General features: G+C 49.4%; 1 protein-coding gene across 1 annotated transcript in view; it reads right to left on the bottom strand.

Moving 5' to 3' along the window:
* Positions 1-1188: 1188 nt before the first annotated feature.
* Positions 1189-27474, bottom strand: part of Cmtm7 (CKLF like MARVEL transmembrane domain containing 7) — a 28285-nt gene continuing 1999 nt past the window's right edge. Inside the window, exons 2-5 of the mRNA XM_041677340.1 lie at positions 7774-7950; positions 6521-6619; positions 3166-3247; positions 1189-1658 (exon numbers count right to left, since the gene is read on the bottom strand). Of these exons, the coding sequence (XP_041533274.1) occupies positions 1645-1658; positions 3166-3247; positions 6521-6619; positions 7774-7950 (372 nt within the window). The 3' untranslated portion in view covers positions 1189-1644. The remainder of the gene's footprint in view (positions 1659-3165; positions 3248-6520; positions 6620-7773; positions 7951-27474) is intronic.

Here is a 27474-nt window from a genome sequence, read left to right as displayed (position 1 = left end):
TGATGACCAATAGGCCACTTCAGAAAGCTGCTGCTTGACCACACCCTCAGCTCCTTCTCCCCTGGTGAGGGCCTCCTTAGACTCGTACCCAGAAAGGGCTCTTCCAGTCCAACAGGGCTTCCTAGATGCAGAAGAGAACAGCTTGGTGTCGGGGTGCCCAGGGCGTGGGTTCCCACCATTCTGAGCAGCCCCTGTGGCTGCACAGCCATGTCACCTTGTGGACAAGGCTTTTGGAGATTCTTCCCTTGCGACACATCTCTGCTTTCTTGGATGGACTTGGTCAGCACACCCAGGGCACCTTGGTGGATCAAGGGCTGGGCTTTGCATTAGCCTGCCGGCCCACAGCACAATGGTCACTACAACCTACCCTGTCACTACCCACTCCTCTCAGCTTCCACCCGTGTCCCTGCCACATGCAATGGATGCTTCCCAATAACTCATCACTATTTGACAAAGGGGTTCTTTGCGTAACCTGGCTGTCCTAGAACTCACTCTGTAGACCAGGCTGGACTCAAACTCACAGAGGTCTGACTACCTCTGCCTCCTGAGTGTTGGGATTAAAGGCGTGTGCCACCACTGCCCGGCATCACCATATAAGGATTCTGTCCTTTGTTCGCGCTGTCCCAGTGTACTGGAAGTGACATCAGGCCCTACATCCTAACTAGAAGAGAATTTAAGGTGCAGGAAGCGAAAGTCAAAGCTGGACATGGTGGTGCACAGTGAGGATCCCAGTGCTAGGGAGGCGGAAACTGGAGACTCAGGAGTTCAAAGGTCACCTCTGTCTACAAAGCAAGTTCAAGGCCAAGACTACATATAAAATTCTGCCAAAAATGGGCAGGGTGTGTGTGGCTGAGCATGTAACTCAGTAATGTGGTTGCTGAATGTGCATGGAGCCCTGGGTTCCATCCCCAGCACCACATAAAGCTGGGTATCCTGGCACACAGCTATAATCTCAGCACTGGGGAGGTAGCAGCAAGAGGATCAGGTGTTCAAGGTCATCCTCAGCTGCGGTTTAGTTAGGTTTAGTTTGAAGCCAGCCTTGGAAGGAGGCAGGGGGAGATAGGGCATTTATCATGGAGCTCATACCGAGCACAGGGGCTTGCCTGGTGTTATAGGCATCTCATTCAATAACAGATCCTGCTGCGATTGACTGATGTTTTATTACACCCCCCCCCCCACACACACACACACACGGTGACAAAGGCAGAAATAGGGACCGGAGAAACGGAGCGGCCACATAGTGTTTCTGCTGGCTTCTCACTTAGAACAGAGGCTCTTGAAGACCAGATTGACAGGCCAGATAAATTAGGGTCCAATGCTTCTCTGAGGACTCTGGGAGGTCTTGGTCCTGAGGGCTATGAAAAAAGGCGTGTCTATGCAGGCGGATCCAGAAGTCTCTGCTAGGCTCAGTGCAGTCCTTCCTTGGTACCTGAGTGGTGCTGAGAGCCCAGAGTGGAGAAATGTTCTCTGTGGCAGACTCGATGGAGGCTGTAGCTGCTTGATGCTCAGGAGCCCAGTGTCCTGGCAAAGCCAGGGAAGGTACTGGCCTTGTCATCTGAGCAGTCCGTAGCCATGCTTGGGTTCCTCCTGGGGCGAGCCTACATCCTGCAGGTCCTTTTGAGGGGACCAGAGGTGATGGCCTTGTCAGGCAGATGCATCTTGAGAAAGAAATAGAAAGTTAGGTCACCTTGCCAGGAACAGAACTCATCCTGAAACCATGTGCTTCTGTTCCACATGTCTGAATTCCAGATAGAATGTGTGTGTGCATATGTGCGTGTGTGCAGGGGAGGGGGAAGAGAGGAAGATCGAGGTCAGGCGGCTTCCTCTTGCTCTCCGCCTTATTTTTTGAAACCCGGTGTCTTGTTGAACCTAGCACTCACTGTCTAGGGTTAGGGTGTCTGTCCCATAAGCACCGGCATTTGCCGGCCTCCATCTCGGTGCTGGGCTTACACATGGATGCCACCATAGTCACCTTTTTAAATGAGCACTGAGGAGCTGGATAGCAAGCATCTTATTGCCGGAACCCCAGCTCTCTAAGTATGGTTTTAAAAAGGAAGAAAAGAGGGGAGCGGAGAGGTGACTTGCCAGTGAAGAGCATTTGCGGCTCCTGCAGAAGACCCATGCCAGGGGGCTCACAACTGTCTGTAACCTAGCACTGGAGGAACTGAGGCAAGAGGACTGCCAAAAGTTCAAAACCAGCCTAGGCTACACAGGTAGACACTGGCTAATCCTCACTAAGCCTCCAAAGAATTTAAGGGTAAAAACCATCAAGGATGTGTATCAGGTTAATTTGTGAGGGCATTCATTATAGTAGCATTGAGTAACAAAAAAATTAAAACCAAAACCTAAAACTGAGTAGGAAAAAGGGCGAGAGACCCCATCAATGAAAAAAATAAAATAAGATTCCTAATGACACCAGGACAATGTCTGGCACAAGATGGAGTAGTAGTGGGGAGAAGGGGCAGGTGTGGTTTTGTGTTTGAGATATGGTCTTACTGTGTGGCCTTGGCCTGGCACAGCCAGGTAGACCAGGCTGCATGGTGGCCTTGAACTCACAGCCATCCACGGTCCCTGCTTCCCAATGTTGGGATTAAACTTGTGTACCACTGTGCCCTTCCCAGGTTCTTTTTATCTAAGCACATTTGCAAGTTTTTTTCAGAGAGGAGATGTTGGGAAGAGACCAGGCACTGCTTCTGAGTGCTGGGCTTGGTGTCACACACCTGCAATCCCATTGCTTTAGAGGCTGAGACAGGAAGGTTGCAAGTTCAAACCTACCCTGGGCTTCTTCATGAGATTTGTTTAAGAAAAAAAAAAAAAAAACAAAACAATGAAAACTACACCTATATTTTGTAAGAGTTCAGAGTCTTGTTATTGTTCCAGGAAGCTTATTGTAAGAAATGCTTGGATAATCCCAGGGCTTGGGAGGCAGAGGCAAAAGAATCAGGAGTTCAAGGACATACTTGGTCATACCCAGAGCATCCCAGGATGTCTCCCTGGGCACGTAGAGAGGGGTAGGAAAGCAGGCAGGGTCCTCAGGTTTCTTCTTCCTTTTGTGCCCTGCCCTCTAACTCTCCTTTGGCCCTTGGTACCAAGACATTCCCTATTGCTGAGCCAAGGACGAACCTCCCTCCCTGTGTGCCCTGCATCCTGAAGACGGGAGCTTACCTGTTGACTGGGTTATGCAGGTGATCTTGTACGACAGCCACAAGCTCGCCAGGCAGAGGAAGCTGGCCAGGAACCCAAAGATCTACAGTGGGAGAGGGAAAGAAGCTCATAGTCAGAGGGCCATCGCTCTGATTTTCCTCTGTGCCAGGAAGGAAGCTGGGGAGCCGGCTGACCTAGTCACTTAGTCCCTACTCAGTTGCTGAGGGGAAGTTAAAAAAGATCCAGCCTCAGGCTCCTGGTCCCCTGGCCACTGGCCTTGTCCTTATTACTTTAGGTAAGTCTAAGGCTCTGATTTGGGTTTATATTCATAACCTAGTTTGGGCCAAGCCACTGGACCCTGATGATCCAGAATCAATAAAATCGAGAGAGGTGGTATTGTTGATTTTAATTTAGATTTAAAAATTGGAAGGGTTCAGAAGATTATATAGCATCATTGAGTTTCATTGGTACCGGCCTCTGGTCTCAGCCACTTAAGCTAAGGCTTTATGTCTACACACATTTAAACATTATCAGTAAAAATAAGATAGGGCTGGGCTCCTACCCTTTCAGGGGTCCATCTAGTGCTGGGTTTGAGGAGGGTTGAATTTGATCTAGTAGGCTTCTCAAAGATGATTGAGGGAGAATAATCATGGCCCTGGTGTCTTGGGAGCCATGAGGCTGGTGGCCAGGTCCCCTCCTTGTGACACTCTCCAGTAGCCACCAAGGAGTATCTCCACATCTGCCAGGATTCTTAGCCTTCAGGTAGCTGACTCTGAACCTACAATCCCCCAAGGCGAGATTGGCGCTCCACCCCTGCCCTTCCACAGCTCCATTGCTTACGAGGGAGCATGCCGGGTGTAGGGTCTGACCCCGGGGCAGTGGGCTCCAGAACTCACACTCTGCTTGCCTGTGGCCCAGGTGTCCACAGACCCACACGAAGGCCTTGGGTCACCATGTTCCCACTAGTGCTGACGCTGGTCAGCTGCTGACATTGGACAGGTGTGCTCCAGGAGCAGCCAGACAAAGAGTAGATTTCCAAAAATGTTGGTGTTCTTTCCGGGCCCAGCTCACTGGTTCAGGTACCCGGTTGTCCCCAGCAGCCCATGCCTAGAAGCTGTCTCCTTGGCTCTCTCTGTACGGATTGTCCGAGCCACATAATTGGCCGACTAGAGCCAGCCCTTGCCTCCCATTGTCTATTGTGCACAGTTAGCACATCACATCCAGTCCCCAACTGTCTGCACTGTATAATCGAACAGTCTATTATCCCATCCCTGCAGAATGCCCGTCTACACCACAGTGCCTTGTTTGTTGCTAACTGTCACATGGGCCCTGTCCTCCCCGCCTGCACTAGAGAGCTACTTTCGCATGAGCAGAGCAGGGACCTCATTTTGTTTTATTTATTTTTCCCTGGCTTCCCTGTGGTGTGATAAATGTTAGCTACTGGGGCTGAGAGACCGTGGGGTTGACACAGTTTACGTGCGACCTGATTATACAGCCCGGTGGGAATCCCTTCGTGTGTGCCCTGAAACACAATGTGTGCAGTGATGGTTGGGGCGGGGTGTATTCCTGGACTCTTCCCACGGCATGTACCAACCTGCAGTTGGCAGCCACCTATCTGCTCAGAAGTCACATGGAACATGAGGTGCACTGGGGCAGCACTGTTTACAGACTTGGCCACCCCTCTGCAGTCATGTTTGGTCCCCACTGTGTGACCCTGAGCAGAGAGGCTATCTGAGGCAAACTCCAGCAGCAAACAGGCCGACAGGCCATGGTCTGGAGAAGTCTGGTGATATTTGTAAGAGAAACTTGCACAGACCCTGAAACTCATTTTAAAAGTCTTAGCTCAGTTGGTAGAGTGCTTGCCAGCAGGCACCAAGCCCTCGGCTCCATCCTCAGCACCACACGTACCAGGTGTGGTGTTGCGTGCCTTAGATCCTAGCACTCGGGGGCTGGAGTCAGGAGAATCTCAAGTTGAAGGTCATCCTTGGCTACTTCTTAAGTTAGAGGTCAGCCTGGGCTACAAGAGACCAAGTCTTTATTTATTTATTTATTTATTTATTTATTATGTATACAATATTCTGTCTGTGTGTATGCCTGCAGGCCAGCAGAGGGCACCAGACCCCATTACAGATGGTTGTGAGCCATCATGTGGTTGCTGGGAATTGAACTCAGGACCTTTGGAAGAGCAGGCAATGCTCTTAACCTCTGAGCCATCTCTCCAGCCCTGAGACCAAGTCTTAAAACAAACACAAAAAATTTTCTTGCCGCCGGGCGGTGGTGGCACACGCCTTTAATCCCAGCACTTGGGAGGCAGAGGCAGGCGGATCTCTGTGAGTTCGAGACCAGCCTGGTCTACAAGAGCTAGTTCCAGGACAGGCTCCAAAACCACAGAGAAACCCTGTCTCAAAAAACCAAAAAAAAAAAAAATTTTCTTGCCTGGGTACTGGACTAAAGGCCACTCAGATATGAAGTTGGCGAAATCACAATCAGATCACAAGAGCCTATGGATGTTTCAACCATACTCACATATGTGTCTACTCATTCGTCTGCTCGTGTATGTCCACAGGGCTGGGTTTCTGTACAGTCTAGCTGGCTATTGGACAGATCATTTTAATCTCTGCAAGGGATAAGAAGCCCCTTCCGGGCCTGAATACTGTTGAAACTAAAATGGAGACTGGGAAGAAGCTCAGTCTAGGGTATCCTCAGCTACATATTGAATTAAGTTCAGCTTTGGATATATATATATATATATATATATATATATATATATATCTCCACACACATTTCTTTTAAGGATCTGAGCAGGGTGGTGCATGCCTACAACCCCAGTACTCAGAAGGAGACAGAGGAGGACCTCTGTAAGTCTAAGGCCACCCTGGGCTAAGCAATGCATTTTAGGTCAGTTTTAGGTCAGCCTGGGCTAAACAGCTCATTCCAGGCCAGCCTGGACTACCCAGTGAGACTCAAAAGAAAAGAGACAAAAGACTCATGGCAGACATCACTAGTTGACTGCAGTACCCTTCCCTCTTGAAGCAAAAGAGATGCCCAAATACTCTGCCGTGAGCATATGCTCAGAGTTGGCATGGGGATTGAAACCCTTTTGCTCTGATGTAAGCAGTGGCTGTAAGGGAGACAGACCCAGAGATAGGGTGTAAAGAATGGGCCGCTACTCCTGAAGCTGTATAAGTTTGTCAGCAGTCCTTCAGTCTACTTCCCAGACCCTCTGAAACCAATGTCAGGCTCTTTGGAGAGGGTAGCTGGCTGGATTGAGGTAGGTGTGGGTTTGAAGAAGGAAGGCCCCCAAATCAGCCCCTTCCCTGGCCACTATTAGGAGGAAAGGAGCTAAAGTTTGAACTGGTTGTAGAAAGCATCTCACCGCTCCCGCTACCAGGCCACTCTGGTTGTAGCTCTTGGAGGCTGCCACGATGGAGGCGATGAGAAGAAGCAGGGTGCCGATGACATAGTGCAGAAGCTCCTAGAAGCCGGGCAGAAGAAAGAAAGGTATGAGTGGAAAGCTCACTCCAGGGCAGGGAGACGGGAGAGCTTACTCCGTTGCAGGGAGATGGGAGAGCTCACTCGGGGGCAGGGAGACGGGAGAGCTGCGCTCTCTCCCTTGGAACACTTAGAACAGAAGAAGGGCATGTTGCTCAGGAGACTGGTGTAGAGCCCTGGGCCAGGAAGAGTCACACCGGAGAGAAGGAAGCTGGGCAAGCAAGAGACACAATCTCTGGTGAGCAGAGCCAGAGACCAAGAACTGCCCAGTTCCCGAGATCATTTTGTAGGCCTTTTCCTAAGGTGCTAAGTTTAATCCAGCATTAAGCAAAATGAAACAGAACAGAAGGAACTATGACAGTAATAAATGCTCTCAAAAAAACTAAAAACAAGCAGGGCGGTGGTGGCGCATGCCTTTAATCCCAGCACTTGTGAGGCAGAGGCAGGCAGATCTCTGTGAGTTCGAGGCCAGCCTGAGCTAGTTCCAGGACAGGAACCAAAAGCTACAGAGAAACCCAGTCTCAAAAATCAAAAAAACAAAACAAAACAAAAAAACCCTAAAAACAAAAATCAACGTCTAACACAAAACCCAAAAACAAAACAAAACAAAACAACAAAACACTCAACAGATTAGGGTCTCTGTCTGATGACAGATAACTATAAAAATTCATATCTAGCTTTACGTCAACATAAAAGATACAATGCTTCCCTTCAGAGATCACAGGAAAGGTCATGACACCTGCCTCCAAGCACATACTTTTAACTCGGGAGGCAGAGGCAGGAGGATCTCTGCGAGTTTCAGACCAGCCTGGCCTACAGAGTGAGACACTGTCTTCAAAGCAGATCCTTCTGGTTTACCTTCTCAGCCTCTGCCACCAAGTGTCACCATTTGGCTCTCTCGGCAGTGTGCACACCCTTACCAGCTCTCTCCTCAAGGCTTGTCCTACACGCCACACACACAGCGGGCAAATGCCAAAGGAGCCACAGCCTTCTAAGGCTGGGATGTGAGTTTGAGGGACCCTCAGGAGGCCAGCAGAGATGTCCACCAAGCACTGAGGAGTTAGGGTCCAAGCAACCGTGTCCCAACCCGTGTCCTAACTCCTGTGTGCTGACACTGGGGCCAGGTCTCCCTCTTACCGACAGGGGCCAGCTGATGCAGGTAAGCACACGGTAGAAGCGGAAGAGGTGGACCAGGTAAAAGACGAGAATCATTATCAGGTCGCAGATGGTGACGACTTCAAAGAAGCTGTAGGCGCCATAGTCGATCCAAGGGGAGGAGCTTCGCACACAGATGAAAGCAATCAGCAGGGTGACCTGTGGCAGACATGGAAATGTTAGCACACTTCTGCCCAAGACAGGCACCCAGGAGTAGGGGGACACACAGGAAACCAGCTGGGCTGTCCCTGTGTCAAGCCAAACCGGAACTGATACACTGCTACAGTCCAAGTTATTCCCACACAAACTGCCCGGGAGGTTGAAAGAATTTGCTTTCATGTAACACAGGCTTGAAAAAGACATTCAGGGGGAGCCAGGGCTTATGTATTAGCGAAAACTAATATACAGCTGTTTCAGATGGCAAAGATAGCAACTCATCTATTGTCCTTATCAGTGGACAACAAGTGATTACTGATTGCCGTGTGGCATATATGATCCAATGGAAGCATTCAAGAACTCTGCCAGGGGGCTGGAGAGATGGCTCAGAGGTTAAGAGCACTGATTGCTCTTCCAGAGGTCCTGAGTTCAATTCCCAGCAACCACATGGTGGCTCACAACCATCTATAATGAGATCTGGTGCCCTCTTCTGGCATACAAACATACATGGAAGGAATGTTGTATACATAATAAATAAATAAATCTTTAAAAAAAAAAAAAAAAAAAAAAGAACTCTGCCAGGCAGAAAAAAATCATCCCTGTTTCAGAGAGAAATGGAGGTCACTGGGTCACTAGTAATTAGTCCAACCAGCTCAGCTTGTAGGCAGTAACATATTTGAATCAGTGTCCATGTGTGTGCGTGCGCGCGCGCACACACACACGCACACGTATACATGTGTGGACTTCTAGAAGAGCAGGCCATGCTCTTAACCACAGAGCCATCTCTCCACCAGCAGCACGGCCTTGAAACAGTTACTCTCATCTCATCCACAATCAGGAAGCGGAGGGATGAATGTCCCAGCTCCTGCCTCTACTTACAGTCCAGGATCCAACCAGAGAACGGCGCCTCCCGCACTGAGCAGAAGAACTTCCCACTTCATATGTGTGAATGTGTGTGTGCATACAGGTGTGGACACATGGAACAATGCCAGTGTGGAGGTCAGAGGACAAGTGTCGGGGGTCATTTCTCTCCCCGCCCCAGATGAGTTCTGGGGATCAGGCTTGGCTGTGAGAGCCTTTACATGCTGAGCTATCTTATTGGCCTTATTGGCTTATTTTTGAGACAGAGTCACGTTATCCCAGCTGGCCTCGAATTCCCTATGAAGAGGCTGACTGTGAACATCTGGTTCTCCTCTGTCCACCACCTGGACTAAGATTGCAGGCATGTGCCATCATATCCAGTTTTATGTGGTGCTGGGGAACGAATCCTACTCCCCAGACCAGGAATAGCCACTTTTAAGAGACTTATTTATTTATTAATTTATTTGTATTGTATGCATATTGGTGTCTTGCCTGCGTGTATGTCTGTGTGAGGGTGTTGCATTCCCTGGAGCAGGAGTTATAGACAGTTGTGAGCTATCATGTGGGTGCTGGGAATTGAACCTGGGTCCTCTAACAGCCAGGGCTCTTAACTGCTGAGCCATCTGTCCAGCCCTGGAATAAGCACTTTTAAAACAGGCCCTGGTCTGTGGTGGTGCTAGCAGGGGCAGACAGATCTCTAAGAATTCAAGGCCAGCTTGGGCTACCTGACAAATTCTAAGTCAGCTAGAGAGACATTTAGTGAGACTCCTTCTCAAAACAAACAAACAAACAAACAACAATAGAAAACAACAACAACAAACAAAACAAAACAAAACAAAACCCACACACACAAAAACAACACTTGGCATGTTTTGAAAGTGATATACGAGTTGTTATGAGTTTTGTGTTTTGATTCTTGCTTGGAGAGCTGGACTCTGCCAAAGGAGAATGATGGGCACAGGTGAGGAACACACTTGACACCTGCACCTGAGGGTCTGCCTGACAATGTCCCCTGGCCAGAGACACCATGGGGGTGGTCTTAGCTGAACCACAGCTGATGCCACTAAGAGCCCTGTCTTGAGGATGACCTGACAGCCCCACGTCAGGTACCAGCGGAGAACAGTGTGGTAAATCCCCACCTCTGAGCCACAGGCCTGGTGGGTGAGAGTCCTGACCTGTCTGCTGTCTGGAGGCAGGCGCCCAGACCTGTAGACCCCAGAGACCTGCAGACCTGAGAGACCTGCAGACCCCCAGAGACCTGCAGACCCGAGAGACCTGCAGACCCGAGAGACCTGCAGACCCCAGAGACCTGCAGACCCCAGAGACCTGCAGACCCGAGAGACCTGCAGACCCGAGAGACCTGCAGACCCGAGAGACCTGCAGACCCCAGAGACCTGCAGACCCCAGAGACCTGCAGACCCGAGAGACCTGCAGACCCGAGAGACCTGCAGACCCCAGAGACCTGCAGACCCGAGAGACCTGCAGACCCCAGAGACCTGCAGACCCCAGAGACCTGCAGACCCCAGAGACCTGCAGACCCGAGAGACCTGCAGACCCCAGAGACCTGCAGACCCGAGAGACCTGCAGACCCCAGAGACCTGCAGACCCCAGAGACCTGCAGACCCCAGAGACCTGCAGACCCCAGAGACCTGCAGACCCCAGAGACCTGCAGACCCGAGCTCTGCTGTGGACAAGCGACAGCTGGCTGGTGACATGCAGGGCCTCGAGCATTCTCTAGACCCCCATGCATGCTTCCCTAGGAGCAGGATCTGCTACCAAACACTCTCACACGCTGCATTCTTAGCACTAAATATAACCTCTCCTGGGACTGGGGAGACGGCTCAGTGGATAGCGGTGGCTGCTGCCAAATATGATAGTCTCAGTTCAATCCCAGGGACCCTCATGGTAGAGAGAACCAAGCCCTGTGGGCTGCCCTTTGACCTCCACATGCGCACTGTGACTGGTGTACCCACACACATGCACATAACATAAATAATGAATAAACAAAGAGCCACAGAGGAAGGCAGGTGTTCCGGTTTGCCATAACAGCGCGTTTCAGCTCCCTTTTCTGTTTTTCCTTGGAGACAAGGGTGTCATGAAGCTCAGGCTGGCCTGGAACTCACTAAGTAGCCAAGGATAACCTTGAACTTCTGATCCTCTTTCTAGAGTGCTAGGATTACAGGTTTGTTCTACCAGGCCTGGTTTAGGCAGTGCGAGGGATTGAATTTAAGGCTTCTTGCATATGAGGTAAATAAACACTCTAGGGCTGGAGAGATGGCTCAGAGGTTGAGAGCACTGGCTGTCTTCCAGAGGTCCTGAGTTCAATTCCCAGCAACCACATGGTGGCTCACAGCCATCTGTACTGAGATCTGGCGCCCTCCTCTGGCGTGCGAGCATACATGGAGGCAGAATGTTGTATACATAATAAATAAATAAATCTTTAAAAAAAATAAAAAATAAACACTCTACAGCTGAATCACATCCCCAGCTGCCCCTACACTTTTACCCTAAGCTACCGTCCTGCTGGATCAAGAGACTTTGGGATGGTGCAAAGCCATCCCAATTACCCCACTGGAGGCTGCCCAGAGGAGGTGACATCTGCCAACCCTGGCTCACAGCAGCTCAGACTCAGGCCCCTGAGAGTCCTGTCCAGCCAGCAGTAAGTACTTACTGGATTGTTGGGGGACTGCGAACCACCAGACCCTGAATTTCTTGTAAACAACTTGTTTTCCTCTGCTCTGAGCAGCCTGCAGCTGCTTGAAACAGGAGACCCTGATGGCAGGGGAGTGGATTCTTATGAGTCTGCAGCTGAAAGATCCCGAGAGCTGGGGCGTGGCCAGAGTCCTATATAAGCTGCCCCTGAGCACAATAAAGTGGGCATTCTTGGCATTCTTGTCTCAAGGATGACCTGTGTCCCTGTGTCTCTGTCAGTGTGCGTGTATCTTGATGTGTTTTTAAGTCTCCAGCCTGGTTCCTGGCTCACGTACCGTAGAGCAGACATTGCATTTTTACATTGGATGTCATTAATTTTTGGGGGGAGGGCATTGAGACAGGGTTTCTCTGTGAAACAGTCCTAGCTGTCCTGGAACCCACTTTGTTAGACCTAGCTGGCCTTGAACTCACAGAGATCTGCCTGCCTGTGCTTCCTGAGTGTTGGGTTTAAAGGAGCGGGCTACCATAGCCTGGCTAAGATTTCTATTTGTTATGCAGCAGAGCTAACTGATACATCTGTTTTCAGAACTGGCTTAGCTTCAGTCTACCATTGCTTTTAGTAAGGGAACAAAAACACATTTATGCCCAGTGTAGTGGCTCACACCTTAATCCCAGCACTCTGGAGGCAGAAGCAGGAGGATTTCTGTGAATTTGAGGCCAGCCTGGTCTACAGAGAGAATTCTAGGACAATTACAGCTATGCAGAGAAACTCTGCCTTGAAAAGAACCCATTTATTTGATAATTATTCATTGAATATCAACCACATCCCCAGTTCTAATCCTTGTCTGTCAGTATATACATTTACAATAAAGCTAAGCATGGTGGCCCTTACCTTCAATCTCAGCAGAGGGAGAGGCAGAGGCAGAGGATTGCTTCAAGTTCGAGGCCAGTCAGTGCTACAGAGTGAGATTGTCTCAAACCAAAATTAAACCAAAGCAATCAACTAAACAACCAACCAACCAACCAACCAAACAAACAAACAAACCAATGTAGGGACTGGGGTCTAGTTTGTTTGGCAGAGTGCTTGCCTAGTGCTCACAAAACCCTAGGTTCAATCCTTAACACCTCATAAACCAGGCGTGGTGGTACAAACCTAATTCCAGCATTTAGGAGGTGGTGTAAGACTTTAAGACAATTCTGAAGCCATTTCTGACAATTCTGAATCCTCTCAGCCTCCGTGCCATAGTGCTTCCCCTCCTCCCCTGGGAACCAAGGACCTAACAGCTACATATACATGTACTCAGTTCCTGAACAATTACCCATATATGTATGTTTTGATTCAGTCCCCTGGGAAACAGGGTCAAAATGACCTCTTACCTCATCTGATCTGGCAACAGCTCTCCAGCCAATTATTGGTAATAGCCCTTTCAAATAAGCCAATCATAATAGTCAAAGAACAACCCCCCCTTGCTTCTGTGGCCTTTTCCTTTAAAAGTAGCCTGTGGGGCTGGAGAGATGGCTCAGTGGTTGGGAGCATTGCCTGCTCTTCCAAAGGTCATGAGTTTGGTTCCCGGCAACCACATGGTGGCTCACAACCATCTGTAATGAGGTCTGCTGCCCTCTTCTGGTCTGCAGACATACACACAGACAGAATATTGTATACTGTATACATAATAAATAAATAAAAAATAAATAAAAGTAGCCTGTGCCAGCTATTCAAGGTCTCTCAGCTTCCTGAATGCTGAGGGACCCTGTCATGACAGAATTAATAAAATCCTCATGCTTTTGCATCAGCTGTGGTGTGTGAGGTGGTCTCTGGGGGAGACTCCTCCTCAGTGTTTGGATGCTAGAGTCCAACAATGGCAGAGGGAGGATCAGAAGTCAGAAGTTCAAGGTCATTTTCTTCTACTTTGTGAGTTAGAAACCAGCCTGAGACCCCCATCTTAAAAAACAACTTTAATCCTAGCACTCGGGAGGCAGAGACAGACAGATCTCTGAGACTATGAGGCCAGCTTGGTCTACAGAGCAAGTTCCAGGATACCCAGGGTTGCAGAGAAACCCTGTCTTAAAAAAAAAGCAAAAAATGTTGGGTGGTGGCGCACACCTTTAATCCCAGCACTGGAAGTAGGTGGATCTGAGTTCAAGGCCAGCCTGGTCTAGGACAGTCAGTGTTGTTACGTGAGAAACCCTGTCTTGGAAAACAAACAAAAAAAGAAAGAAAGGAAGGAAGGAAGGAAGGAAGGAAGGAAGAAAGAAAGAAAGAAAGGAAAATGAACTGGTTGGTGAGACGGTCCAGCAGATAAATGCACCTGCCGTGTAAGCCTCATGATGGAGTCCATCCCAGAACCCGCGTGAAAAGTGGGAAGAACTGACTGCACACGGTTTTTTTTTTTCTGCCCTCCATCCAAACACGAGCTGCAGGACACATGCCGTGCACACACATATATGTGAGCCGCGGGACACACACCGTGCACATACATACACACGACAATGATAAAGTTGAAAGCAAACAAACACCAAAAAGGCCACACCAGCTTCCATTTTGCCAGGGGGAGCCCTCAGGAGTCTCGGACAAAGAGCACATGGGGCTGGCACTCTGGCCAGTATCATGGGAAATCAATCCTTAGAGAATCAGCGAGGCTTGTCAGACCCTGTAAGAGGCCTGGCACGCAGCTTTGGGCAAGTGCCAGAAGTGTGTGCCCGCTGAGTCCCTCAACAAGGCTGCAGGATGCCTTGATTCAAAACTGAAGCAGCCAGGAGCCAAGCCTGCGCCAGCCTGAGGAGAGGGATTAGTCTGGAATGAAAAACGATCAAGCAAGTACACAAGAACCATGACGGGCCTGTGCCCTGGGTCACAGCCACACAGCCACTATTGTTCAGCATGTGGATCACTCCCCATGGGGACCCCAATAGACCTGAGGCTGCTTGAAGACCGGCCTTCGGTAAGAACACAGGAAGCCGAAGGGAAGGCTGGCAACATACTTTAGAGGGCACAGGCTGTTACTGCCAGGTCTGCGGGCTGAGTCTGAGCCTCAGGTTTCACAGGGTGGAATGAGAGAACCAATTCCTGTAACAGCCAGGGGAATGCCAGGAGAGGGAAAAGACAGGACAGGGAAGGCAGCAAGAGCCCCCCTCCAGACCTCCAGGGGTTTGGGGGGACTCCATTGCCTGGTGATGCAGGGAGCCCCGTGGGTACACAAACAAGAGGGTCCATGCACCTCCCAATCTTCCCTCACTGCTACGGAGTCCTGAGAGTTTTTTTTACAACAATTTCAGACTGAGTCTAAATCCTCCCACAAACCAAGCAGTAATGAAACCAGCTCAGGCCTCCCCACCTCAATCCAGCAGGCAGCCTTGGTCCTCTGAGGGGCAGCTAAGGAGCAAGAAGCCTGGAAGACCCCTTAAAGCAGGGGTTCTCAACCTTCCTAATGCTGCGACCCTTTAACACAGTTCCGTATGGTGTGGTGACCCCAACCATAAACTTATTCCCTTGCTGCTTTGTAACTGCAATTTTGCTACTGTTATGAATCGTAATGTGAATTTCTGTGGTTTCTGATGGTCTTGGGAGACCCCTGTGAAAGGGTCATTCAACAACCCTGAGGGAGCATGACCCAGAGGTTGAGGGCCGCCACCTTAGAGGAAGGAAAGATGCCTCTGGGGTCGGAGGCCTGCATACATTGTTCTCCAGAGGTCTGAGTGCTGTCATCTGTCCCATGCAGAGTGGAAGGTGGCCTTCCCTGGCCTGTGAGTGAGTTCTCCTCACTGTGTCCATGGTGAGTTTGTGGAGACAAAGGCCTCCCTTCAGTGAGGTCCCCGCCTCCTTAGCCTCTATTTATTAAAGTAACCTGGCATGGCTGACCTTGGCTAGCCCCACATGCTCCCTTCACCAGCCTGCAGGGTTGGCCACTGTCAAAGCCTGTCAGACAAAGCAGGCTTTTCAGTCTCTACAGAAGGCCTCACCCCTGACCTGGAAGCCCTGAGAGGAAGTGGGGGCCCATGAAATCTGCCTATATGTCTGTCCTCCATAGTGGCTACACTCATCCACCTACATCCAGAGCTCAGGTGACCCAGACACAGGCCAGCAGTCCTCAGGGTGACAGCTGGGGAGAGCTACATAGCAGGAGTCAGCTGAGATCTTCATGACCCTTGCTCCCAAGAGCAAAGGCTTCCTAACCCTGTCTCAGGATTGGCTTACAGAATGCTCCCTTTCCTAAAGCATGGTGGAACTGAAAAAGAGGTTAAAAGAATAAAAAGCTAAAAAAAAATCAGCCGGGCCGGGTGGTGGTGGCGCACGCCTTTAATCCCAGCACTCGAGAGGCAGGCGGATCTCTGGGAGTTCGAGGCCAGCCTGGTCTACAAGAGCTAGTTCCAGGACAGGAACCAAAAAAAAGCTAAGGAGAAACCCTGTCTCGAAAAAAAAAAAAATCAGCCGGGCATTGGTGGCACACGCCTTTAATCCTAACACTCACTCAGGAGGCAGAGATAAGTGGATCTGAGTCCAGCCTAGTAGGTGGAGTAAGTTCCAATACAGCTAGGGCTACACAGAGAAACTCTGTCTCGAAAAACAAAAACAACAACCCACAAGAGTCAGTCACAGAAGGGGCAAAAGGTATGGACTCTGAAAAACTTGGAGTGGACTGTTCACATGCAAACGTCTCAGAAGGAGTGGTTTCTGCCCCTCAATCGCATCTTAGTGTGTCAGGCCAGCAACACAGACGAGACGGGAGCACAGGGCACCTCAGAAATACACAGCTGGTCTAAGAGTTCCAGATGATTTGAACCCACACTAGAGAGACAGACACGAGAGGCAGCCATATGTCCCCGTCAACTGATGCAGAAAAAGCATATGGCAGGCAAGCATTTCAACATCCATTCATGATGAGAAACAAAACAAAAAACCTCTCAGGAGGCAAGGACCAGCCTTAACCTAGGTACAGTGTATAATGGTGTATAGTGTATGGTGTACAGTGTATGATGTATAGTATATAGTGTACAGTGTATATGTACAGTGTATAGTATATAGTGTACAGTGTATGGTGTACAGTGTATGATGTATAGTATATAGTGTACAGTGTATGTGTACAGTGTATAGTATATAGTGTACAGTGTATGGTGTACAGTGTATGGTGTATAGTATATAGTGTACAGTGTATGTGTACAGTGTATAATATATAGTGTACAGTGTATGGTGTACAGTGTATGATATATAGTATATAGTGTACAGTGTATGTGTACAGCGTATGATGTATAATATATAGTGTACAGTGTATAATTACAGTGTGCAGTATATGGTGTATAGTGTACAATTACAGTGTGCAGTATACACTGTACACCACTATAACTAATAAGGCCACACCTCCTAATCTTTGCCAAACAATTCCGCCAACTGGGTACGAAGCCTTTAAATCTATGAGCCTGTGGGGGCCATTCTCATTCAGACTCCCGCATGTACCTTGCCCTAGAGTTCTTTCGTCCACCCGGAGTGTCATACAATGAACAGGACACCCTGACCAATCCTGAGAAGCCTTGGAAAACTAGTGTCCCCGCTGGGGATAATGGCACTAGAGAGGTGGAGAGGCAGGGGATTGTGAGTTCCAGGCTAGCTGGGGCAACCTAACAAGACCTTGTCTCAGAAACAAAAGCTAGCATTGCACCATTGATGTGTGTGTAGTTTTCTGGCTTTCCAAGCGAAACCGCAGGAAGGATTGGGAAGGTCCCCACTCAAGCAGTCAGGTACTGTTCTCCAGGACACATCTGTCCATGATTGTGACCTATGTTGTTACAAGGAGTTAAAAATGAGACAGCGTGCTGGGCAGTGGTGGTGCACACCTTTAATCCCTGCACCCTGGAAGCAGAGGTAGGTGGATCTCTGTGAGTTCAAGGCCAGCCTGGTCTACAGAGTGAGCTCCAGAACAGCTCTTACAGCTCTGTTACACAGAGATACCCTGTCTTGAAAAACAAAAACAAACAAACAAACAAGCAAAAGGTCCAGTGAAGTGGCAGGGCAAGGGCTCAGTGGGTAAAGTGCTTGCTGCGTAAGCAGGGGGACCTGAGTGTGAGCCTCAGCACCTGTGTGAAGTCAGGAGTCATGTGGCCCACACTTGTCACCCCAGTGTTGGGGACGTGAAGATGGGCAGGTTCCTGGGGCTTGCTTGGCCAGGCGGATGAGCTCCAGGTTCAGAGAGATCAGTGACTGAGGACTCTTGAGGTTGATCCTTAGCTTCCACATGCACATGCGCACATATGCATCTCACCAGCACACATGGCTAAGCACACACACACACACACACACACACACACACACACACACACACTGATTTAGTTATTGCTATGGTCACAACATTGTTGAATCAGGAAAAGGCTGCTGAAATCATTTTCTTCCCCATCCACTTTATTTTTCACTCCTCCTGCTCTTATTTGCAACTAAAGTCGGATAAAAACAACAAAAACTAGACAAGTCTTTCAGTGGACAGCAAAATGTGACATGAAGTCCTGAGGGCGTCTGTGCCTGGAGCTGCAGGTCCAGAGGGACACTAGGGAAGACAGCAGGCAAGGCAGATGCAGCCTGCAGTAGGTATGCAAACCCACAGAACATCAGATTCCGCCAGATGTGTTCAACCTGTGGCCAGTGGGCTGCATGTGCCCTGGGATAGCTATGAACATGAACATGGCTTGACATGAACTGTTAACTCACTTAAAATAGTCAGATGTGTGTGTGCAGCTAGGGATGCTGCTGTGAACTCAGTCCTCTGTGCCCTCTGTCCAGCTGGCCTCTCTCTGAACTGTGGCCAATGAGGACTGGACCGCCCTCCCTAGTCCCTAGGACAAGCTATGTGACAGGCCTCCTTCTCCAGAGCTTCCCCACAAATTCCCCACGAAGTTGACTGAGGCTGGGCCCAGGAAAACTTGCTTTTGTCTAGCTCCATTCCCCTAAATGTCTTCCCACCTCACAGAAGAACTGCATCGGCCCAGCTCTGCTTCCAGATCCACTGGCTGCAGCTTTCCCTATTCTCCAGGTTCCAGATAACTCCAAGGCGAGATGTGTGCTCTAGCAGTGGTGCTCTGGGCACCAGGAGGACACTAAGTAGTGCCCTTCTCTGTGACAGTGGGTGACGGAGACTTCAGTGAGTGACAGAGACTACAGTGGGTGACGTCAGACTACAGCGGGTGACGTCAGACTACAGCGGGTGACGTCAGACTACAGCGAAAGGTTGGAGAACTCAGGCTCAGGACAGGTCAGGCTTCTAAGAGCAAATATTCGGTCCACAAATGCTACTATTAGGAGTGTCTGCCAATCTCTTTCTTTCCTTCTCTTCCTCCCTCCCTGTCTATTCTACAAGATCTCCCTCTAGTCTAGGTTGGCCCCTAGTTGAGGTAATCCTCCTGCCTCAGTCACCCAAGTGCCAGGATTATAGGGGTAAAGTACTGTGGAGGCCCAAAATGTGAGCCTTTTTCCACCTTGTCTGATGGTCAGAGAGTTTGGAGGGTGCTAAAAATTGTTGACAACAGCCAGGGCTACCCATCCTGACCCAGGATGTGGTTACTTGGTATGGGCCCATACAGGTAGATCCACTCCACCCTGACAGATGGTTGGGATATGCAAACATACTTTTGCACCTTCTTTTGTAATTGGAGGCTTAACCTGGGGAGTGGCTGCCCCTTTAGGATACTTGGTCTAGTGTGGCTTCACTGCCTAAACAACAGAATGCTGATGACTAGATGTCTCAAATTGTTGAAGCAATGAACTGTCCAGTTGTCCTTTGGATCATGTTAAAGAAGTCTTTTGTTTCCTTCTTCCCCCTTTTGTGTTGGGTATAAAAAAGTGTATGGAAAATTAACTGTGGGCAATTTCAGTATTCACTGGAACTCCCTCTCAGTACTATCCTATGGCTCTGTTTTATTATTTTATTCACATCTTTGTTCTCTTTACTTATTTTTCTGATCCCCACACCCCTATCCTGGCAAATGGTATTTTTGTTGAGGCTGGTCCCCGACAAAGTACCACACTCAACTGTTCCCATATTCTTGCATATGAAAAACTAAGGTCCACCTACAAAGGCACCCACTAAGGACCCAGAGCTAACATGAGTGGGGAAGGACTCTGTGCCTGCTGATGGTGACTGCTCACACTAACCACGGCAAGTCCATTCCCTGGAACCCAACGCTGTTCAAAAGGACATTGCCTGGCCGGGCAGTGGTGGTGCACACCTTTAATCCCAGCACTAGGGAAGCAGAGGCAGAAGGATCTCTGTAAGTTTGAGGCCAGCCTGGTCTACAAGAGCTAGTTCCAGTACAGGTAGGACTGTCACACAGAGAAACCTTGTCTTGAAAAACCAAAAACCAACCAACCAAACAAACAAACAAAAGGCACTGCCTTCTGTCCTTTTAGGGTCTTACTACACGGCCTAGGCTGCACTCAGACTTGGATCTTTCTGCCTCAGCCTACGTTCTGAGAACTGGAATTACAGATGTATGCCACCACAGCTGACAGGATTTTAATTTCTTCAGAATAGCTTTGGGAAGGGACCATGGAGAAGAGATGGGTGGACAGCAGAGGTGGGGAACAGATTCTACAAGCCAAGTGGTTACAAACGAGACCCTCAGGTCGCCTGTATCACTGCCTCATCTGTAAAATAGGAATACTCACACCCGACCGCGATGCAGTAATGATATGAGCTCTTAAAAAGAATCTTTAATTCTATGTATGTGTATGTGTGCATGGGGAGACCAGGGACATAAGTAGTTTTGAGCCCTCGATGTGGGTGCTGGGATCCAAAGTTGGGTCCTCTGCAATGGCAGTACATGCTCTTAACTGCTGAATCGTCTCTCTAGCCCAACAAAAAAATTCTTACTTTACAAAATTCCACTCAGGAAGCCGGCTGGCTTTAATCCCAGCACTTGGGAGGCAGAGGTAGGCAGATCTCTATATATTCAAGGCCATCTTGGAACACAGTGATTTCCAGGACAGCCAGGGCTACATAGAGAAACCCCACCTTGACAAAACAAAACAAAATTCGACCCAGGGCTGGGAATGTGGTTTGGTTGGTAGAGGGCTTGCCCAGCATGCAGGAATCTCTGGGTTTGATCCCCACTTCCACCTAAAACTGGATGGTAATGTGCACCCCTGCGCCTACAATCCCAGCATTTGAGAGGAACTGGGGAGAATCTCCCCTTTAGGAAGATGCAGTGTTCCTTCTAAAGGCTTTTTACTGCACGTGTTAGGCCCTCCTAAGGGATAAGCAGAAGTAGCTGCCTCTGAAGCCCTTAACTGCATCCTCGGCAGCCCCTCACCTCTGTGACAGTGTGACGTACCCATGGGATGATGCTCCATCCCTGTTTCCTATGCCATCAGTCAGCATCCCCTGACTGAATTCCACCCTCACTCAGGACGGACTTACATAAGAGTGTGTCTCCCTGGGGTCCCCCAAGGATGTGCCTGTCATGTTGAGCCAAGCTGCAGGTTTGGTGAGAAAAAGTGGCTTGGTTGGCCCTGGCCAGGTTCAAGTGCAGAGGTGGAATTCAATAGAGTTGTGTGTGTGTGTTTTAACATGGGGAAGGTTGTAATTTTCTCAATGCTTGTTTATCCAAAAAGGGGAAAGAAAACTACAGTCAGGGAAATAGAGAAATAGCTCAGTGGTTAACTTATTGCTCTTCCGGAGGACTTGGGTTCGGTTCCCAACACTCACACGGCAGATCACAACTTCCTATAGTCTGTAATTCCTGTCCCAGAGACTGTCAGGTCCTGTGGTGCACAGAAACTCATGCAGCCACACACACATACACATAAATAAGAATATTAAAATAAATCTAAAACAGCCTGACACAACATGGGCGTGGGGAGGATGGCTGACTGGTAAAGCATCTACTAACCGAGCAGGAACCACAGCACCCATGTTTGTATTCTTGGCACTCTGCAGGGGAGGCATGAGGGTCAGAAGTGCAAACTTATGTTCAGGTACACAGTGAACCGAGGCTGGGATACATGAAACCCCGTCCCAAAACAAAACAAAACAAAACAAAAACCAAAAAAACTTAGGTTCTGGGCTCTGATTTGGTTGGAACCCAACTGTCACTAGTTATGGTTTTCAGGCCTGAAGATAAACGACATAGCTCTTATTCCTCAATGCTCATCTGTAAACAAGGGCATAGGACCCAACTTCCTAAGACAGCCAGAGTTTAGCCAGGAAACACAAGAAAACACCCACCTCAGCAGCTCTTACCTGCCGGGTGCTCAGCCCCTCGCTATTTAGTTAACTGACACTTTTCTACTGTAAAGGGAGAAAGGTTTTTTGTTTGTTTTGTTTCTTCTTAAGCAAGGAGGGGAGTTGCTGACAGCTGCTTGGGGGGTGGGGCTGTGAGAAGGAAAGTCGGGAGTCCTACTGCAGGTTCTCATTTCCCGGCTTCCATCTTCCAAACCATCCCCTTGGGAGGAAGGGGCTTCTGAGGACCCCATAGCTGTCCTCTCAGAGCGCCTGGAAAGCTCTCAGGAGCAGCTTTTCTCTTGCTCCGTCCAGCCATTTGTCCTAACCACGGGTGGGTGAGCTGCCTCAGGACACAGGTCTCAGCCTTGCTGACTGCCCTGCCGGCATGAGTCAGGGGAACCTGCCTGCTGTCTGTTGGAGGCTCCCCCTCTGCAGCTGTGGATGTTGTCTTGTCTTGGAGTCCGTGGGGCTCCCTCCCACCTGGGTCGACCCTGCCGGACCAGGATGCCTTTACTGGCCTGTGAGAAATACAGGGAGTGTGGCCAGCCAGCCAATGAGGAAGCTGCAGAGCCAGTCTGGTAACAAGGGAAGCAGCGGCTGGCAGGCAGGAAACAGATGCGCTGCCCATGGGCCATGCAGGAAACCTGGTCGGGGGAAGAAGGGGAGGCCTTGTCTACAACCAGAATTTGAAGAACTGCTGTCCTCGGGTGCCACCCCCAGCGCAGTCAGGAGGGCCCTGGAGGGTCCCGACCCACTGAACAGTTAACCAAACAACCTGTTGGAGTGTTGGCACACTAGGGGACCACACACCCTTTCCCCTCTGCGGTCCTGCGGCCTGGTGCACCCTCCTCCTGTTTCCAGGCAGTGTTACCTCACCTTTGGCCAGTGTTCTCAGCATAGCAGTGGTTGGCTCTTCAGGGTGCCTAGCAGGGCAGACGATGGTATACTTGGCTGTGCCTACAAAATCCTTTGGCTTTGCAGCTTGAGGATATAAAGTCTCCTACTTGTGGGGCTCCACCTTCTAGAACTGTCACAGTCAGTTGTCACCATTAATTAAGTACAGGCACAGTTCAAAGCATGACTGATTAGCCTGTCATTGCTCCTTTTCCAAAGAGCCAGGCACCAAATCCACTATTACAATTATGATTACTATTCTACTTGGCACCTTAAAATTTGTGGACAATAAAGGGACAGCTATGAATTTACAGACATCGGAGTCTAAAACCTGGGCCTGGGAGGGAGATAAATGCAGCCTGGGAGAGAGGCACTAGCTGTGCACACCGGAAGACTCAAGTTCCGTCTCCAGAACCCACACGAAAAGCTACATGTGCAGTCAGGTGTGTGCGTGTGAGTTCTTGTGGGTGCACACACATACACACACATAAACACACACACAAAGTAAGTACAATAAAAATATTTTTAAAGGTCTAGAAAAGTCTGGGCCATGGTGGTTCTGCCCTTAGTGCCAGGACAGGAGGCAAGGGCAGGAGGATCGCTGGGAATTTGAGGCCCGCCTGGAAAAGTGTTCAATGCCATTCACCCCCAAGGGGCACCGTCTCACTGCAGAAGGCAGGTGGCATCTATTCCGAGGAACAATTGGCACGTTTGTTCAACATGATTTCCCTACAAGGAGGGGCATGTGACCGCATTTACACAGACCAGACTGGAAGTCTGTGAGCTTGAAAGTGTGTGTGTGGGGGGGGGGGGGGCAAACGGGGGGAGGGGGGAAGGGGTTGAGGAGGCTGTAACATGAATTGGTGCCTCTATGCCTGGCTACAAAACATACTAGGAAAAACGCATGGCAGCTAGGCCTGCTGGGGTGTGCTGTCATTTCAGTACTCTGGAGGTGGAGGCAAGAGGGTCATGGTTCAAAGTTGTTCTCAGTAAGTCTGAGGCTAGTCTGCTCGACTTGAGAGGTTGTCTCAAATAGGGGGAGGGACCAAGGGGTGGGGCGCCATGACACAGCCTGGTACGGTACTTGCCACATGCTCCATCGTGGAGTTGATTTAAACCCCCAGACTGATGTAAAAGGCCAGGCGTAGCGACCTGTGACCCCAGCACTGGGGAGGTGGGGCAGGCCAGTCATCTAGATGCGCCAGCAAGCTCCAGGTCCCAGGGTGGGACCCTGGCTCAGAAAACCAGACCGGCAGCTCCTAAGGAGCAACACTGGAGGTTAACTTCCGGCCTCCAGACACGGGTGTGTGCACACATGTACACACAACCCGCTCCCGCACACTTAAATGCATAGAAACAAGCCGGGCGGTGGTGGCGCAAGCCTTTAATCCCAGCACTCGGGAGGCAGAGACAGGCGGATCTCTGGGAGTTCAAGGCCAGCCTGGTCTACAAGAGCAAGTTCCAGGACAGGAACCAAAAACTATGGAGAAACCCTGTCTCGAAAAATCAAAAAAAAAAAAAAAAATGCATAGAAACAAACACACCCACAGACAAGCACAAAAATTGAAAAGCCAAACATCAGGTAAACAGTAAGTTATAGTCAATAAACCCAAAGCGAGCATATCATATGTACATGGTTATTCTAATTTTGTTGTAAACAACATTAAAACTATATGTATTGTCTACGAGGTCCTGAGAAGTCTTACTTATTGCTCCCGTTGGAGGAGAGCAGGTGTTCTTCTTTGTCCTCTGGATGTTATGTACAATGAACAAATCACTTTGATTAGGATGGATAAAACCCATAGTTTTATTATCAACTTAAAAAAAGATTTATTTTTCTTCCATGTGATGAGTGTTTCTCCTGTATGTATGTCTGCATGTGTGCCTGGTGCCCACAGAGGCCTGAAGAGCATGTAAAACCCCATCCTCTGAAACTGGAGTTACAGACAGTTGTGAACTGCCATGTGGGTGCTGAGAATCGAACCCAGGACCTCAGGAAGAGTAAGTAACCAGTGCTCTTAACTGCTGAGCCATCTCTCCAGCCTTATCAATTTTTAATTGTTTTTGCCTTTAGCAGAAAGTGGCTGCCTGTTCTCAGGTCAGGAATGGGCAGAATCTTAGCAGTGTGTTTCATGGCTGTCCTTTAGCCTCTATATTTCTGGTGGTACAAAATGAGGGTGCAGGTCACACTTGGATGAGGTCTGAGTGCACTTTTAATTATTACAATATTTGAGGGATGCTAACATATTTAGTTAGTTCTTTTTGAGGCAGCCTCATGCTCTGTGTAACCTTGGCTTACCCAGAGTTTGGCGTGTAGACCAGGCTGGCCTTGAACTTACAGAGATTCACGTGTTGGGAATTCTGGGGTTCAGGGTGTGCGACACCATGCCCACCCAAGGCAGAGTCTGTTGTAGTTCAAGTTGGTTTTAGACTCTGTGTAGCCTAGGATGATCCTAAACTTCTGATCCTCCTGCCTCCACCTTCTGAGTAGCTGGATTACAGGTGTGCACCAGCACTTCTAGAAGATTCCACAAAGCTTTCCTCTGACTTCCACACCCATTCTTTCCCTTCCGGCTGTGGCATCTTGGGCCCCTAGGTGATGCCAGAAGACTTCATCAGCCTACACTCTGTCAGGCTGGGCAGACTGTGGGTGTCCCTGAAATACAGTCCCACTTCCCAGACCTGGAAGCTGCCCAAATGCTGTCTGCCCTCCCCCACCCCGAAACTGCTTCTCTAAGGCTATTTTTTAAAATGGCTGACCTGTGAAGTCCAACAGCCGTTACTACCGTCTCAGCGGCTGTCTAACCAACCACAACGTTTAACCGTTTCAGACACCACCTCAAACCTCTACCACCAACAGTCACTCCTGACTTCCTTCCACACGGCCCTGGCCGGGCCCTGAGCAGCCCCTGATTTTCATCTGTGCCTATAAATTTGCCTATTTTCAACATTTCGTCTGATCAGAACCACAGAATGTCATCTTTTGGTGGGTGGCTTTCCTGCTTCCACTTAGCACAATGTTTTGAGAGTTCCAACAGAGTTGCGTATCTCACAACCCCACCTCCCTTTTCTTTTGTTGTACAATATTTAAGTGTAGTGCTTTTTTTTTTTTTTTAATTCATCTACCATTTATGGGTTCTCTGTGGTTTCTAGCTTCTGGCCATTGTGAATAGCGCTGCTATGAAAATGAATATATATGAATGTACATCCTCACTTCTCCTAGGCTAGCAGGAGTAGTGGTCACAGGCACCTATTTAATGTACCTGTGTGTGTGTGGTGTGTGTATGTGGGTGTGTATACATGCATGTGTGTGTGTGTATGCATGCGTGTGTGTATGGGTGTGCGCATGTGTGTGTGCCTGTGTGTATACATGCGTGTGTGTATGGGTGTGCACGTGGGTGCGTGTGTGGAGCAAATTCACCTTTCATGCTTATGCGGCAGAACTCCTGAGCTACTGCATCTGCGTCCTTACAGTGACTGACTGTGTCAGTTTACACGCCCGTCAGCGGTGGCCCAGAGTCCCAGCCTCTTCACACCTTCCACACCTTAGGACTTGTCACCGATCCTTCATTATCATCCACTTCATGCGTGTGACACTGTCTCACCATGGTTTTGATTGCTCTGGGTTGTTAGGAAGTTCAGACTCTGCTGGAATTGTGTGTTCTGGGGATGCAAGGTGACACCTGTGCCAGCCAGTCTTGGGCTGCTCCCGCCGTGTGGCTGTAGGTGCTCACACCTGTGCCAGCCAGTCTTGGGCTGCTCCCGCCGTGTGGCTGTAGGTGCTCGCAGCCTTTCTGGCCGTTTCCTCACTAGTCAGTGACATGACTCGCTCCGTTCCTTAAGAGCATCTGTGCGATGATGCAGCCACGGCGTACAGAAGGCAACTTGCACATTATTCAAAGCTGGCTTAAAAAAAAGAAAAGCGCCAGGAGTGGTAGTAAGTGTGCTTGATCTCAGCACTCAGGAGGTAGGGGCAGGCAGAGCTCTGAGTTCAAAGCTAGTCTGGTCTACAGAGGAGTTCCAAAACAGCCGGGGCTACACAGAGAAACCCTGTCTGGAACAAACAAAACAAGCAAAACAATGCTTTTAAACGAATTCCTCCAAGTTAAGAACAGTGATCACATCACTGCCCATTGAGGAAGATGAAAGAAATCGACCACAGGATTGCAAGAATCACACCTGACTAAACGACACACGAATACCAGGGCTCACTGGAGACTCGTTTCCTTCCTGACCTCTGGCCTCTTCTTTTCTAGAAGTGACAAGCCCAAAAGAGCCCAAGGCATTCTCTCCCCACCCCTTGTCAGGTCCCAGGTAGTCCAGGCTAGCCTGGAACTCATTGAATACCTGAGGTCTGAGTGCTGAGATTAAAGGCACGAGCCACCATACCCAAACTTATGGGGTGCTGGAAATTGGTCACAGGGCTTCATACGTTCTAATCAAGTACTCTAACCAACTGAGCTAAGGCCTGGCCTTTGCAGGTTTTATTTTTTTATTTATTTATTTATTTTTTGGTTTTTCGAGACAGGGTTTCTCTGTGGCTTTGGAGCCTGTCCTGGAACTCGCTCTGTAGACCAGGCTGGTCTCGAACTCACAGAGATCCGCCTGCCTCTGCCTCCCGAGTGCTGGGATTAAAGGCGTGCGCCACCATCGCCCGGCCCTTTGCAGGTTTTAGTTTTTAAGGTATGTATGTGTGTCTATGTGGCGGCGGGTGCAGGAAAGTGTGGGTGCCCGGGGAAGCCAGAGGCATCAATCAGATCTCCCTGGAGTTATAGAGCTGCCTGAATAGGGTGTGGAAATCAACTTGGGTCCTCTGGAATGGAAGTACCAGTTCTTAACCACGGAGCCATCTTTCCAACCCCAGCCTCTGTGGTTCTTAAGGTAACATGAAAAAATTTCTTGGTAGGAACACTGAAAG

The sequence above is a fragment of the Microtus oregoni genome, unplaced genomic scaffold (genome assembly GCF_018167655.1).
Source record: "Microtus oregoni isolate MIOR12 unplaced genomic scaffold, Mior012 000028F_ref0000031, whole genome shotgun sequence".
NCBI classification, from domain to species: domain Eukaryota; kingdom Metazoa; phylum Chordata; class Mammalia; order Rodentia; family Cricetidae; genus Microtus; species Microtus oregoni.
The sequence above is the reverse complement of the archived record's forward strand: the minus strand, read 5'-3'. Positions and strand labels throughout refer to the sequence as shown.